Source organism: Bombina bombina, chromosome 1 (assembly GCF_027579735.1).
Source record: "Bombina bombina isolate aBomBom1 chromosome 1, aBomBom1.pri, whole genome shotgun sequence".
Lineage (NCBI taxonomy): Eukaryota > Metazoa > Chordata > Amphibia > Anura > Bombinatoridae > Bombina > Bombina bombina.
In genome coordinates this window covers 487,394,211-487,411,522 of record NC_069499.1, presented here as the reverse complement: position 1 = coordinate 487,411,522, position 17,312 = coordinate 487,394,211, and the positions used below count along the sequence as shown (strand labels likewise).

General features: G+C 40.8%; 1 protein-coding gene across 2 annotated transcripts in view; it reads left to right on the top strand.

The window, feature by feature from the left end:
• Positions 1-17,312, top strand: part of DUSP19 (dual specificity phosphatase 19) — a 59,448-nt gene that overhangs the window by 28,370 nt on the left and 13,766 nt on the right. For both annotated transcript variants that reach the window (XR_008400125.1, XM_053698542.1), the window contains exon 2: positions 16,532-16,578. Coding sequence is in view for 1 of the 2 variants with exons in the window: in XM_053698542.1 (XP_053554517.1) it covers positions 16,532-16,578 (47 nt within the window). In the remaining variant the exon portion in view is untranslated. The remainder of the gene's footprint in view (positions 1-16,531; positions 16,579-17,312) is intronic.

Sequence of the window (17,312 nt, the reverse complement as noted above, 5' to 3'; positions counted from 1 at the left end):
AAAAGATTTTTTGCGCCAAAAAAGTCCGCGCCAAGAATGACGCAATAAAATGAAGCATTTTCAGCCCCCGCGAGCCTAACAGCCCACAGGGAAAAAGTGAAATTTTTTAAGGTAAGAAAAAATGATTGATTCAAATGCATTATCCCAAATATGAAACTGACTGTCTGAAAAAAAGGAATGTTGAACATCCTGAGTCAAGGCAAATAAATGTTTGAATACATATATTTAGAACTTTATAAATAAAGTGCCCAACCATAGCTTAGAGTGTCACAGAAAATAAGATTTACTTACCCCAGGACACTCATCTACATGTTTGTAGAAAGCCAAACCAGTACTGAAACGAAAATCAGCAGAGGTAATGGTATATATAAGAGTATATCGTCGATCTGAAAAGGGAGGTAAGAGATGAATCTCTACGACCGATAACAGAGAACCTATGAAATAGACCCCGTAGAAGGAGATCACTGCATTCAAATAGGCAATACTCTCCTCACATCCCTCTGACATTCACTGCACGCTGAGAGGAAAACCGGGCTCCAACTTGCTGCGGAGCGCATATCAACGTAGAATCTAGCACAAACTTACTTCACCACCTCCATAGGAGGCAAAGTTTGTAAAACTGAATTGTGGGTGTGGTGAGGGGTGTATTTATAGGCATTTTAAGGTTTGGGAAACTTTGCCCCTCCTGGTAGGAATGTATATCCCATACGTCACTAGCTCATGGACTCTTGCTAATTACATGAAAGAAATACAAACCACAAAATAATTTATTTAAATTGTTTTATCTCAGATTCAACTACAGCTTTGCATTTTGCATACATTTCTGGGATTGCAACTACTGAGAAGTAATTGCGAGATGGCAGTTGGTATCTCTTGTTGAGTGTGTGTATAATTTTTTTACCATGTCTTTGCATATATATAATATGCAAAAGCGTTAGTTATTGCAGCATCCACAATAAAAAAAAAAAATTATTTAACAAATATTATTTATTATTTGTTTGGGGAACATATTCAGAATACTGGACTAATGGACTGCTAACTGGGAAGGGTAATGGTAATTTCACACTTCATCACAGTAGAGGAAAACATAAATACGTATACTCAACTTAATACACAGTGCACTGCACAACCATCTATTCTAAATCTATATTACCAAAACCCCATTATTATCTATTTATATTACATTATAAATAATTAATAAAATTGCTTTAAAATGTGTCCCAGACAGGGAATGAATGTTATGGGTCACAACTCACAACAAAACTCACAATCTGATATTACATTTTTTAATACTAACTTTCTTGCTCCCAACTTTGAGCACATGTCCCAACGCCACACCACCTCCAAATGAAGGCCTGTTGTAGCTGCTCCGGTACTGGCGCCAGCCCGCCACACACTCTCTGCGAAAATGGCCATTTTGCAGGCATTCTGAGGTCCATCCACGGCCGCCCAGTGGTCCGCCTCTCATCCTTCCTCATGTAGTGAAACCCTGGAGGACTCTGCCTCCGTTTTCACGAAGAATAGCATAAAAATTTCTTTAAAAAAATCGCATACCCTCGCAGTTTCATATTGCAGCAATTTTAAATCGCGATTAATCGCATCATGTGATTAATCGTGCAGCCCTAATATAAATATATATATGTGTGTGTGTATATATGTATGTGTATATATATATATATATATATATATATATATATATATATATATTTCTCTTGTTAAGTGTGTTCAGTCCACGGGTCATCCATTACTTATGGGATATATTCTTCCCAACAGGAAGTTGCAAGAGGATCACCCAAGCAGAGCTGCTATATAGCTCCTCCCCTCACATGTCATATCCAGTCATTCTCTTGCAACCCTCAACAAAGAAGGAGGTCGCGAGAGGAGCTGGAGTTTTTACTTAACTATTAACTATTCTTCAATCAAAAGTTTGTTATTTTAAATGGCACCGGAGTGTGCTGTTTTTCTATCTCAGGCAGTATTTGGAAGAAGAAACTGCCTGCGTTTTTTATCTATGATCTTAGCAGGCGTAACTAAGATCCACTGGCTGTTCTCGACATTCTGAGGAGTGGGGTAACTTCAGACTGGGAATAGCATGCGGGGTCCTCCGCAAATGAGGTATGTGCGGTACTTTATTTTCTGGGAATGGAATTGACTAAGAAAATACTGCTGTTACCGTATGATGTAAGTACAGCCTTAAATGCAGTAGTAGCAACTGGTATCAGGCTGATAAATGTATGCGCAGTCGAGTTATATTCTAGGGACTAGAATTTGACTGAGAAAATACTGTTAACACTGAAATAATACTTAAGCCTTCTCTGCAGTGGTAGCGACTGGTAGCAGGCTTAGTGATAGCTTTGCATGACATTGAAAAATGTTGTTTTTTAATAAAACGTTTACTGGCATGTTATTCGTTTTTTTGTGAGGTACTTTGGTGATAAATCGCTTTGGGCATGATTTTTTCCACATGGCTAACATATTTTTCTGCATGGAAACTGTTATATCAGGGCTCCCACTGTTGTGATTGGAGTGGGAGGGCCCTTGTTTTAGCGCCTTGTTGCGCAGTTAAAATTATTGCACAGTCTTTCTGCTTCTTCCTCCTTGATCCAGGACGTCTCTTGAGAACTCAGGGGTCTGCAAATTTCATTTGTGAGGGAGGTAATCAGTCACAGCAGATCTGTGACAGTGTGCTGACTGTGATTAAAAGCGTTAAATCTTAATTGATATCTGTTTTATCCGTTTTGGGTATCGAGGGGTTAATCATCCTTTTGCTAATGGGTGCAATCCTCTGCTAATAGTACACTTCTTGTTAAGAATTGTTTAATTATATCTGTATTTTTGAAGCGCTGCAGGGTTTTTTATATTGCTTGTAAAACTTATTGAAAGTGATTTCCAAGCTTGTTAGTTTCATTGCTAAGTCTGTTTTAAACATGTCTGATTCAGAGGAAACTGTTTGTTCATCATGTTCAAAAGCCAATGTGGAGCCCAATAGAACGATGTGTACCAATTGTATTGATATTGCTTTGAATAAAAGTCAATCTGTACCGATAAAGAAGCTATCACCAGACAACGAGGGGGAAGTTATGCCGCCTAACTCTTCTCACGTGTCAGTACCTGCGTTTCCCGCTCGGGAGATGCGTAGGATTGAGACACCTAGTACATTTAGGCCCTTACAAATCACTTTACATGATATGGCTAATGTTATGAAAGAAGTATTATATAATATGCCCGAATTAAGGGGCAAACGCGATAGCTCTGGGTTAAGGACAGAGCGCGCTGATGACACGAGAGCCATGTCTGATACTGCGTCACAACTTGCAGAACATGAGGACGGTGAGCTTCATTCTGTCGGTGACGGTTCTGATTCGGGGAGACCGGATTCAGAAATTTCAAATTTTAAATTTAAGCTTGAGAACCTCCGTGTGTTACTAGGGGAGGTATTAGCGGCTCTGAATGATTGCGACACGGTGGCAATTCCAGAGAAATTGTGTAGGTTGGATAGATACTATGCGGTACCGGTGTGTACTAACGTTTTTCCTATACCAAAAAGACTTACAGAAATTATCAGTAAGGAGTGGGATAGACCTGGTGTGCCTTTTTCCCCTCCCCCGATATTTAGAAAAATGTTCCCTATAGACGCCACCACACGAGACTTATGGCAGACGGTCCCTAAGGTGGAGGGAGCAGTTTCTACGTTAGCCAAGCGTACCACTATCCCGGTGGAGGATAGCTGTGCTTTCTCAGATCCAATGGATAAAAAATTAGAGGGTTATCTTAAGAAAATGTTTGTTCAACAGGGTTTTATATTGCAGCCTCTTGCATGCATTGCGCCTGTCACGGCTGCAGCGGCATTCTGGTTTGAGTCTCTGGAAGAGGCGATTCGCACAGAGCCGTTGGATGAGGCCTTGAGCAAAGTTAGAACCCTTAAGCAAGCTAATGCGTTTGTTTTAGATGCCGTAGTACATCTAACCAAACTTACGGCTAAAAATTCCGGATTCGCCATACAGGCGCGCAGAGCGCTCTGGCTTAAATCCTGGTCAGCGGATGTAACTTCCAAGTCTAAACTACTTAACATTCCTTTCAAAGGGCAGACCTTATTCGGGCCCGGCTTGAAGGAAATTATTGCTGACATTACGGGAGGTAAGGGCCACGCCCTTCCTCAGGACAGGGCCAAACCAAAGGCCAAACAGTATAATTTTCGTGTCTTTCGTAACTTCAAGGCAGGAGCAGCATCGACTTCCTCCGCTCCAAAACAGGAAGGAACTACTGCTCGTTACAGACAAGGTTGGAAAGGCTACCAGTCATGGAACAAGGGCAAGCAGGCCAGAAAGCCTACTCCCGCCCCTAAGACAGCATGAAGTCAGGGCCCCCTATCCAGAGACGGATTTAGTGGGGGGCAGACTTTCTCTCTTTGCCCAGGCTTGGGCAAGAGATGTGCAGGATCCCTGGCCGTTAAAGATTATATCTCAGGGATACCTTCTGGATTTCAAATCCTCTCCTCCACAAGGGAGGTTCCATCTTTCGAGGTTATCGACAAACCTAGTAAAGAGAGAGGCATTTCTACAATGTGTACAAGACCTCTTAATCATGGGGGTGATCCACTCAGTTCCGCGATCGGAACAGGGACAAGGATTTTACTCAAATCTCTTTGTGGTTCCCAAAAAAGAGGGAACCTTCAGACCAATCTTGGACTTAAAGATCTTAAACAAATTCCTAAGGGTACCATCGTTCAAGATGGAAACCATTCGAACCATCCTACCCATGATCCAAGAGGGTCAATATATGACCACGGTGGACTTAAAGGATGCTTACCTTCATATACCGATTCACAAAGATCATTATCAGTACCTGAGGTTTGCCTTTCTAGACAGGCATTACCAGTTTGTGGCTCTTCCCTTCGGGTTAGCCACGGCCCCAAGAATTTTTACGAAGGTTCTGGGCTCACTTCTGGCGGTACTAAGACCACGAGGCATAGCGGTGGCTCCGTACCTAGACGACATTCTGATACAAGCGTCAAGTTTTCAGAATGCAAAGTCTCATACAGAGATAGTTCTAGCTTTTCTGAGGTCGCATGGGTGGAAAGTGAACGTGGAAAAGAGTTCTCTGTTACCACTCACACGGGTTCCTTTTCTAGAGACTCTTATAGATTCTGTAGAGATGAAGATTTACCTGACGGAGTCCAGGTTATCAAAGATTCTCAATGCTTGCCGTGTCCTTCATTCCATTCCAAGCCCATCGGTAGCTCAGTGCATGGAGGTAATCGGCTTAATGGTAGCGGCAATGGACATAGTGCCATTTGCGCGCCTGCATCTCAGACCGCTGCAACTATGCATGCTCAGTCAATGGAACGGGGATTACTCAGATCTGTCCCCTTTGCTAAATCTGGACCAGGAGACCAGAGATTCGCTTCTCTGGTCGTTGTCACTGGTTCATCTGTCCAAAGTAATGACCTTTCGCAGGCCAGATTGGATGATTGTAACAACGGATGCCAGCCTTCTAGGCTGGGGAGCAGTCTGGAATTCCCTGAAGGCTCAGGGATCGTGGACTCAGGAGGAGAAACTCCTCCCAATAAACATTATAGAATTAAGAGCAATATTCAATGCTCTTCTGGCTTGGCCTCAGTTAGCAAAGCTGAGGTTCATCAGATTTCAGTCGGACAATATCACGACTGTGGCTTACATCAATCATCAAGGGGGAACCAGGAGTTCCCTAGCGATATTGGAAGTCTCGAAGATAATTCGCTGGGCAGAGTCTCACTCTTGCCACCTGTCAGCGATTCACATCCCAGGTGTAGAGAACTGGGAGGCGGATTTCCTAAGTCGCCAGACTTTTCATCCGGGAGAGTGGGAACTTCACCCGGAGGTATTTGCTCAACTGATTCGTGGTTGGGGCAAACCGGATCTGGATCTCATGGCATCTCGCCAGAACGCGAAGCTTCCTTGTTACGGATCCAGGTCCAGGGACCCGGGAGCGGTGCTGGTAGATGCATTAGCAGCCCCTTGGGTTTTCAACATAGCTTATGTGTTTCCACCGTTTCCGTTGCTACCTTGGCTGATTGCCAGGATCAAACAGGAGAGGGCATCGGTAATTCTGATAGCGCCTGCGTGGCCACGCAGGACCTGGTATGCAGACCTAGTGGACATGTCGTCCTGTCCACCATGGTCTCTTCCTCTGAGGCAGGACCTTCTAATTCAGGGTCCTTTCAACCATCCAAACCTAATTTCTCTGAGGCTGACTGCCTGGAAATTGAACGCTTGATTCTATCAAAGCGTGGGTTTTTGGATTCGGTTATTGATACATTAATACAGGCTCGGTCTTTTTTTAAGGCAGGTTCTAAATTTTAAAATTATAACTCCAGTCACCACTGCACCTTATAGTTTCTCCTTTCTCGTCTTGTTTCGGTCGAATGACTGGATATGACATGTGAGGGGAGGAGCTATATAGCAGCTCTGCTTGGGTGATCCTCTTGCAACTTCCTGTTGGGAAGGAGAATATATCCCATAAGTAATGGATGACCCGTGGACTGAACACACTACAAGAGAAATAAATTTATCAGGTAAGCATAAATTATGTTATATATATATATATATATATATATATATATATATATATATATATATATATATATATATATATATATATATATATATATATATATATATATATATATATATATATATATATATATATATATATAATCTTAGAAAGAAAGAGCTCTGCATAATCTAGAGAGCTAAAGTGGATCACAGGCCGCACAATATCACACCCACACTATATTCATAATAGAGATATCCTCAATAAGTATGCTTGAACATATATAAATTTATTAAAATACAAAGCCATGAACAGATACTGATAAAGTTGCTGATAACAAATATAAAGTGCAATGCACAACCCAAAGATGAATTAATTTAGCATGCTATAGAAATTGTGAGTCGGCTCATATAAAGTTCATCTCTGCTACCGGGGACTTGAGTGTTAATACACGCTCCGGTTTTGTGGTGAACCTAAAATGCCGTCCTTGATTCTCCTAAATATTTTTGTTACTGATCCGGTACCGGATTTCCAGAATATCAGAGAGAGTCAAAGTGTGGCAGTATGTGTAGCAATAAAAGCCGCTCCAATCGTATATATATATGCAGCGTTACTAAAATCCCAATGGGTACAAGACTTACTGCTGCACGGCTTACCTTCACTTCATTCACACACTCTACGTGTCATATTCCTGTAGCTTTAAGAACTAAGACCAACCCACTCCTTCACCTCCCTTTAAAGGTGTGTTCAGTACACCTGTGCTTTGCTTGATAATTGAAGTTTGTAGTTCCCACTCTGCTTCAAGCTCTAAAGCTAAAATCTACAGATCCTGCTTTTATACCTGTTAAAGGAAATCCTTGTTGTCATTTCTCCAGCTTCTAAACTTAAGAAGCATTTCCTGCTGCTTTACACTTCAAGGAACAGTCTTTGGCAGCAACTCTTGCAAGTCTGTGTTAACTCTGCAGTCTGATTTTCCAGCCAGCTCCATTACTGAGTGTTTACCTCTACCAGGAAATAAGAACATCTTCCCTGCTGTGATCCATTTTGACTCAGTGCCAACTTCGCTCTCTGCAGTTCTAAACTCACTCGCAAGTATCATTAATTTTATATACAATTGTCTCTAGCTGTATATATTCTTATCCAAAGTTCTGCTGACATACAAACTGTTAAAGTGCTCACAACTGGTTAAATCTGGCTCGCACCTTCTCTCTGCATCACACACTCTGCCTGCTGTAACCTGATACCTCTTGATATATGGACACTGCAGACTGCAAATCAGTTTCTCATTTCTAAGCTTAACTATAAAGAGACTTTGCTATAAAATTCTGCTTTTCTCAGACAATACCAATAAGCTGCTTGTTTGCTGCCTTCTATCTTAAAAGAACACAACTCTTTACAACTGTGTAAAATATACAAAGGCTTCATTTCATCTGTTTTATTCACTTTATTTTGATTTTGTAAAGTGTTATAAAAAGAACTTGTACTAAGTAAACCAGCTATCTCCCTTGGTAATAACCTTTTGTATAAGCCTGTTTTTCTTAAGGTTCTATGGGAATAGCCACATTATACAAGCTTATAACAGAATTATCAAGCCATAAAGAAATTTACTAACATATATACATTATAGTTTAAAGCTTGTATATAAAAAAATCATGGATCCTGCCTCAATGGCAATTGAAATAGCTTCCTTAAACCAGAAAGTTGAAATTTTAGCACAAGGTTTGACTGAAGTTAAAAATGAAAACCACACCCTGAAGAGGTTAATGAATGATTTCTTTTCAAGGAAAGAGGCTGATCACCCTGAACCACAGGTTAACCCTCCACACATTTTTTCTGGTGAAAGAACACGCTTTCGTGAATTCAGAAATGCATGCATGCTGATGTTTTCCATGAAGCCCAGGACATATTATACTGACAAGATCAAGGTTTGTACTACCATCTCTTATCTAACTGGAGATCCCCGTTCGTGGGCTGATAAGTTTTATGAAACTGATGATCCTATTTTGAATTCTATCAGTGAATTTTTTAAGGAGATGGCTGTCTTATATGAGGATTGCAACACCCAGTTAACCGCAGAAACAAATTTGCGCACCCTGAAGCAAGGCAAACGTCCAGTTGAGGACTATGTGGCAGATTTTCAGCTCTGGGCTACAGATTCACAGTGGAATACTGTAAGTCTAAAAAACCAATTCCGTTTAGGTCTCTCTGAACATCTTAAGGATGAGATCTCTCGCATTGAACCTCCAGACACCATGGAATCCCTCATAAAGATATGCATAGCCATGGACAGACGATACAGAGAGAGGAGAGCTGAAAAACAACACCCAGAAACTTGCCTCAAAAGGTTTACACCCTCTCATTCTGAAAAGACCTCCACAGCCCCTGTGCCCATGGAAATTGGGGCCATCCGAGGACCATTATCCCAAGAAGAGAAACAGAGAAGGAGGATTTCAAACCTCTGTATGTACTGTGGGAATAAAGAACACAGTGTCTCTTCCTGCCCTATTCTGAACCGGCAAAAAAGGGGTAAGATTCTTATAGTTAACCCAAATACTGATAACATTCATGAATCACAATTAACTTTCACATTGTCTTTACAGTAGGGGTGCCTAAAATAATCGATTCTGCGATGCATCGCGATGCAGCCTGTTAACGATGCTGCATCGATGCAGTGCAGATCAGAATCGATTCAGGGGTGACATCATCGCGCAACGTCACGTGACCCCGCCTCTCTCACATAGCAGACGAGCCGACAGCATTTGTGTCAGGATTAATCTGGTTACAGCCCCCAGCTACACCACATCGGGACTTGCTGTGCACTCTGCGCAGATATCTGACCCAGAGAGCATTACCAATAGACCTCCTCTCACATGTTCCGGTCAGGAATTTTTATGACACCTATCCTAAAGAGCCGACAGCAGCCTCATGTAAACAGTGAATCTTTTCTTGTATTATAGATTCACTGTTTACTGTTGCGGTCTCTGCTGCATGTTTCCTCTCTGTCAGATCCCTAGCCCAAAGGAGCATTTGAGGGTTGCTATTAGATACAGCAAGTCAAAAGTTTTACAGCAACCCTCAAATGCTCGTTTGGGCTAGGGATCTGACAGAGGAAACATGCAGCAGAGACCGCAACAGTAAACAGTGAATCTATAATACAAGAAAAGATTCACTGTTTACATGAGGCTGCTGTCGGCTCTTTAGGATAGGTGTCATAAAAATTCCTGACCGGAACATGTGAGAGGAGGTCTATTGGTAATGCTCTCTGGGTCAGGTTTCAGATGTCTGCATGTACTCTGTGAGAATGTTTGAGTGAGTACACTGCTGCTGGTTTTCCTTTGTAAAATAAATCTACACATACATATCTGTGCATATTGTAGCATTATGTTTATAAGTGCTCTTCCATCTTACACAGTTGTTTAAAAGATTATTATATATACACACACACACTATATATATATATATATATATATATATATAGTGTGTGTATGTATAGATCTCTCTCTCTCTCTATATATATATAAATAAATGTGTGTATGTGTATATATATATATATATATATATATAAGTGTGTGTGTGTATATGTATATATATATATATATATATATATATATATATATAAAATATGGAATAGAACAAGATCATGAAAATCATAGGCAGTAATCGTGATGCATCGCGATGCATCGTAGAATCGAATCGTATCGAATCGTTACGATGATAATCGTAATCGAATCGAATCGTGAGACAAGTGAAGATGCGCAGCTCTACTTTACAGTGGGACCAGCATCTTCTCAAGACTGAGGCGCTGATAGATTCTGGAGCTTATGGAAGCTTCATTGACAAAACCCTTGTAGATACTAATAAAATACCTTGTGTGCAAAAGCAAACCCCTATCTATGTGAAGGTTATTGATGGCTCTACTTATTTAAAAGGCCCAATCACACACCATACTGTTCCTTTACTTGTCTCTTGTAACATGGGTCATACAGAATACATTACATTTGATATCATTCCTAGCTCACTACACCCCTTAATATTGGGTTATCCTTGGTTAAGAAAACACAACCCTCAAATAGACTGGAGCAGTAACACAGTAACTTTCTCTTCCCCATACTGTTCTGCTACCTGTTTTCCCTGTGTGGAAATCAAAACTCTACACCCTCATATACCATTGCAGTATTCAGACTTTTCAGATGTATTCGACCTTAAGGAAGCCGAAAATCTACCTCCACACAGACCTTATGATTGCCCCATTGATACTAAACCTGGGTCTATCATACCGTTCGGCCGAATTTTTCCACTCTCTCAAAAAGAATTAAAATTTCTCAGAGAGTACCTAGACGATAATCTAAGGAAAGGTTTTATTTCTACCTCAACCTCTCCTGCAGCAGCGGGCATATTCTTTGTCACAAATAAAGATGGGACCTTACGCCCAATCATTGACTACAGAGCATTAAACTCTATTACGATTAAAAATAGGTATCCACTTCCTTTAATACCTGAATTACTTGAACGATTAACAGATGCAACCATCTTTACCAAACTAGATTTGAAGGGAGCATACAATTTAATCAGGATAAAAAGCGGTGACGAATGGAAAACAGCATTTAGAACCCGTTATGGTCTCTTTCAATATAATGTTATGCCATTCGGCTTAACTAATGCTCCGGCCACATTTCAATTTTTCATAAACGATATTTTCAAAGACTTAATGGATGTGTGTGTTGTAATATATCTAGACGATATTTTGATATACTCCAAAAATCTAACTGATCATGTAAAACATGTAAGATGGGTTTTGTCTAGATTAAGAGAACATCAGCTATACGCCAAGGCTGAGAAATGTGTATTCCATGTAAAAACAATAACATTTTTGGGTTACATAATTTCCCCTAACGGTGTAAACATGGATCCAGAGAAGGTTACATCCATACTCAAATGGCCTGTACCTACCTCTGTGAAATCACTTCAGAGGTTTCTAGGCTTCTCTAATTTTTATAGGAGATTCATCAAAGGATTTTCATCCATTGTCCAACCTCTAACTAAGTTAACCGGTAAGAATCGACTCGTTTGGACTGTAGAAGCCCAACAAGCTTTTGAGCACTTAAAAGAATGTTTTACTTCAGCTCCTATCCTACAGCTTCCTAATCCAGAATTTCAATTTGTGTTAGAGGTTGATGCTTCCACTGTTGGTATTGGTGCTATTCTCTCCCAACAACAAACCGATACTTCAGTCCTACATCCCGTAGCCTTTTACTCTCGACTCCTGTCTATAGCTGAAAGGAATTACTCCGTTGGGGACCTGGAACTTCTAGCTATCAAATGTGCCCTGGAACACTGGAGACACCTACTGGAAGGGACACTCAAACCTTTTACAGTTCTTACAGATCATAAGAATTTACAATATCTTAGAAAAAACAAGACCTTGTCATCAAGACAAGTCCGATGGTCTTTATTCCTGGACCGATTTAACTTTCAGATCACATATAGACCAGGTTCAAGGAACATCCAAGCTGATGCTCTTTCCCGTTCTTTCATTAAACATAATGAAAAGGAAGAACAACAAACAGTTATACCGTCAACCAAGTTTATAGCTGTAACTTCTAGCCTACAAAAAGACATTTTATTAGCTTTACTAAAAGATTCTACCATTCCATCATGCTGCGTAAAGGACACCACTTCAGGTTTATACTTCTACAACAATTTGTTATACGTTCCTCCTTCTGTAAGGAAGGATATCCTACATCTACATCATACGAACCCTATGTCCGGTCATCCTGGAATCACTAAAACACAGGATTTATTAACAAGGAATTACTGGTGGCCTGGTTTAAGACAAGATGTAGTTACCTTTGTGTCAGATTGTCATGTATGTGCAGCTTGCAAAAAAGAACACCACAGACCTTTTGGTTTACTAAAACCATTACCTATACCTGAAGTCCCTTGGACCATGATTGGAATGGACTTCATAGTCGAATTACCACCATCTAATTCATTCACAACCATATTAGTGGTTATAGATCATCTTACTAAACTCTCTCATTTCATACCTCTTAAGAGAATTCCAAACGCTATCACAACAGCTAAAACATTCTTTGATCACATTGTGAAACTCCATGGTTTACCGACCTCTATAGTCACTGATCGAGGGACTCAATTCACATCCAGGTTTTGGAAGGCACTATGTAAATTGTTAAGAATCTCCTCTAGAATGACAACAGCATTTCATCCCCAATCTAATGGCCTTACTGAAAGACTGAATCAGACTTTGGAGCAATACTTAAGATGTTATATCTCACAGAACCAGGATGACTGGGTTGAATGGTTACCGCTTGCAGAGTTCACATACAACAACTCCATCAACTCTTCTACTAAAGTCTCACCCTTCTTTGCCACTTATGGTTACCATCCAACCACTGTACCCAACTTCATCTCCACCTCAAAATCACCTTATGCTCTGGATTATGTCTCTAATTTGAAACAAACTTTGACTTCCCTAAAGATTCACTTAGAGAAATCTAAATGTACCCAAAAGAGTTATTTTGATAAAAAACATCTAACTCCACCTCAATACTCAGTTGGCGATAGAGTTTGGCTCTCAACAAAAAACCTCAAATTAAAGGTACCAAGCAAAAAACTGGCTAACCAGTTCATAGGTCCGTTCAAGATAAAGAGAATGATCAACTCTAATGCAGCGATTCTTGATCTACCTGTATCTTACAGGATACACCCATCCTTCCATGTTTCTCTACTTAAACCCTATCAAGGATCTGATGTTAATATTCCTCAAGTCATCGAGGACTCTCCTCAGCTGATAGAAGATCAAACGGAATTCGAAGTGGAATCAATTCTGGATTCGCGCCGCCGGGGTAGAACAATTGAGTATCTAGTACATTGGAAAGGGTATGGTCATGAGGAGGATTCTTGGATACCCCTTAGGGACTTACATGCTCCCCAATTGCTCACATCCTTCCATCGTCTACATCCTGACAAACCAGGTTTGGAGCCGGGAAGGGGGCGCCCCTGAAAGGGGGGATCTGTCATATTCCTGTAGCTTTAAGAACTAAGACCAACCCACTCCTTCACCTCCCTTTAAAGGTGTGTTCAGTACACCTGTGCTTTGCTTGATAATTGAAGTTTGTAGTTCCCACTCTGCTTCAAGCTCTAAAGCTAAAATCTACAGATCCTGCTTTTATACCTGTTAAAGGAAATCCTTGTTGTCATTTCTCCAGCTTCTAAACCTAAGAAGCATTTCCTGCTGCTTTACACTTCAAGGAACAGTCTTTGGCAGCAACTCTTGCAAGTCTGTGTTAACTCTGCAGTCTGATTTTCCAGCCAGCTCCATTACTGAGTGTTTACCTCTACCAGGAAATAAGAACATCTTCCCTGCTGTGATCCATTTTGACTCAGTGCCAACTTCGCTCTCTGCAGTTCTAAACTCACTCGCAAGTATCATTAATTTTATATACAATTGTCTCTAGCTGTATATATTCTTATCCAAAGTTCTGCTGACATACAAACTGTTAAAGTGCTCACAACTGGTTAAATCTGGCTCGCTCCTTCTCTCTGCATCACACACTCTGCCTGCTGTAACCTGATACCTCTTGATATATGGACACTGCAGACTGCAAATCAGTTTCTCATTTCTAAGCTTAACTATAAAGAGACTTTGCTATAAAATTCTGCTTTTCTCAGACAATACCAATAAGCTGCTTGTTTGCTGCCTTCTATCTTAAAAGAACACAACTCTTTACAACTGTGTAAAATATACAAAGGCTTCATTTCATCTGTTTTATTCACTTTATTTTGATTTTGTAAAGTGTTATAAAAAGAACTTGTACTAAGTAAACCAGCTATCTCCCTTGGTAATAACCTTTTGTATAAGCCTGTTTTTCTTAAGGTTCTATGGGAATAGCCACATTATACAAGCTTATAACACTACGGGTATTACCGAACAGGATCCCTTCCGCAGTGTGTCTCACCGTGATGCAAACAGCCATCATATGTTTGGAGTAACAGACACAGCGTGGAGGACGCCAGCATGGTAGAACAGCTGTGAAGTTTGCGATAACCAATTCAAGTGTCACCAATTGAGCAAGTGAAGAGCTGCACTGGCTGTTGGCAGGTCAGAAATAAACTGCATTATCCACCAATATGACCGCACTCACTGGATTTGCACAAATCAGTTATGCATTAAAAAGGGACAAGGGTTGTTCTTGCCCCTGGGCCAAAAGTTGCCAGTCCTACCCTGCTACAACTCCTCTGTCCAGTGTATACCCACATCAGACCTCAGATCAGATATCTGACCCTGCAGCCCCTCTGCCGCTCACATGCCCACATCAAACATCAGATAAGACCCCTGGCCACACAACCTTTCTGTCAACTACATGTCCACATCAGACTTTCAATCAGTCAAATGGCCCTGTAATCCCTGTCAGCTGTACCAACATCAGCACTCAGATCGGACAAGTCATTTTGTCAGCTACATGTCTAAATCAGACCTTCAATCTGATTTCTGAACCTGCAGCCCCTCTCTTAGATAGATTTCCCATCAGATACCTGGTCTCACAGCGCCCCCTGCCAACCGCATGTCCTCATGACTCCCTGTGTACTGCAACCTCTCAATCAGCCACAAGCCTACATCAAACCTAGGGTCATTAACCAGATCCTGAAGCTTCTTGCCTAGTGGCTGCCCTGTTTCTTGTGACTTTGGTTTCCCTCATACTTAGTGTTTTGTTTCTAAAACATCATCTATATTTCTGTGATGATTAATAAGAGAAGCAGGGCCTTGCCACTGTACTTTATAGCAGCAGGGGGGAAATATAAGATTATTATTATTATTGGTTATTTGTAGAGCGCCAACAGAGTCCGCAGCGCTATAAACATATGCAGTATACAAGGTAGCAATTATAGGGATCAAATGGGTAGAGGGCCCTGCCTAGAGTTGCACTGTTGTAGTCAGCTCTTGTGAATGTGATCTGCAAGCAGTTGTGCTCTTAGGCTTACATTCTAAGGGGGTCCATGGCGGATAGCAATGGAGGAGAGGAACTGTTATTAGGAAAGGTTAGTGTAGGTTGTATGCATCCCTGAACAGAAGAGTCTTTAGGGAGTGCTTGAAGCTTTCAAAACTAGGGGAGAGTCTTGTGGAGCAAGGCAGAGTTCCACAAGATGGGAGCCAGTCTGGAGAAGTCCTGTAAATGGGAATGTGAGGAGGTAACAAGAGAGGAGAGTAGGAGGTCATGAGCAGAGCAAAGGAGACGGGAGGGAAAGTATCTGGAGACAAGGTCTGTGGTATAGAGGGGAGCAGTGAAAATGAGGGCTTTGTATGTCAGAGTCAGAATTTTGTATTTAATCCTGGTGGCAAGAGGAAGCCAGTGAAGGGATTGGCAGAGAGGTGCAGCAGATGAAGAGCGACGTGTAAGGAAGATAAGCCTGTAAGATGCATTCATTATGGATTGTAAAGGAGCTAGATGGCAGCTAGGGAGACCAGCGAGGACAGAGTTGCAGTAGTCAAGGGAGGAAAGGATGAGAGAGTGGACTAAAATCTTAGTTGTGTCTTGTGTAAGGAAATGTCTAATTTTAGAGATGTTTTTATGGTGGAAGCGACAGGATTTAGCAAAAGCCTGAATGTGAGGAGTGGAAGAAAGATCTGAGTCAAGTGTGACCCCAAGGGGTAGGGGTTATGATAGAGTTGTCAGCAGTTATAGAAAGATGGGGGGTGGAGATTTTAGAAGAAGGGGGGGGGAAATAAGGAGCTCAATTTTGGAGAGATTTATATAGTGAGAGGACATCCATGAAGAGATGTGAGAAAGACAGTAGAAGGAGATAGGTCTGGAGCAGAGATGTAGATTTTAGTGTCGTCGGCATACAAATGATATTGAAACTCGTGGGACTTTATTAAGGAACCTAACAATGATGTGTAGATAGAGAAGAGAAGGGGGAAGATGTGTTTTGTTAAAAAGAAAAGTAGTTTCTTTATACATAATAACTTTTGTTTTGATAGGGTCTCAAGATGTTGCACAGGATATGGAAGTCATGAAAAAATATAAGGTAATTCCTCCTACTCTTCATTCTTTTTTACATTAGTATAGTGCCCCACAATGGATTTTTTTTTCTCTTGCATTGCATGTAAACAAATTTGACAAATTCTGTTACTTAACTAAATAAAAAGATCGAAATGTAAATGAGAAGGGGGAGGGGTGCATTTCAGTTTTTTGGGCTGCACCAGTATTCAAGCTCAGAGAGCTGGCAGAGGTCTGCATTATGCTTGTAAAGACTTGTGTTATACAAGCCACTGCTTACTCTTTGTGAAGCTGTGATGTTTGAATGCTGGTACACAGGCCCTCACAGCATATGTGTGTATGCCGCTGAAAAAAAGTAATAGCATTTACTACAAGCATTTTTGCTAAAGGATGTATATTGCAAAAATGCTTCTAATTCAAATTTAAATGCACCAGTGTGCATTAGAATTTTGACCTTTTTATACCTTTAAAGGGACCCTAAACACCATCTGTTTTAATGTAATTATAATTTTTTTTAATCTATCTGTCTTTGTTTTATATATTATTTCTTTCTTTATTTAGCATCTGCACATTTTTTTTTTATTTTCAATAATACCCCTAAACCACCGCCTACTGAATGCAGTGCTGGCTGACATGTTGTAACGCACGTTCTATGCGATACTCAATGCACACTGCCTTCTTCACTTGCATGCGCATACCAAGTAAAGGGACTTTAAACACTTGCCATTAGGTTATTTTGTTTTTTTTATTCATAATGTTTCT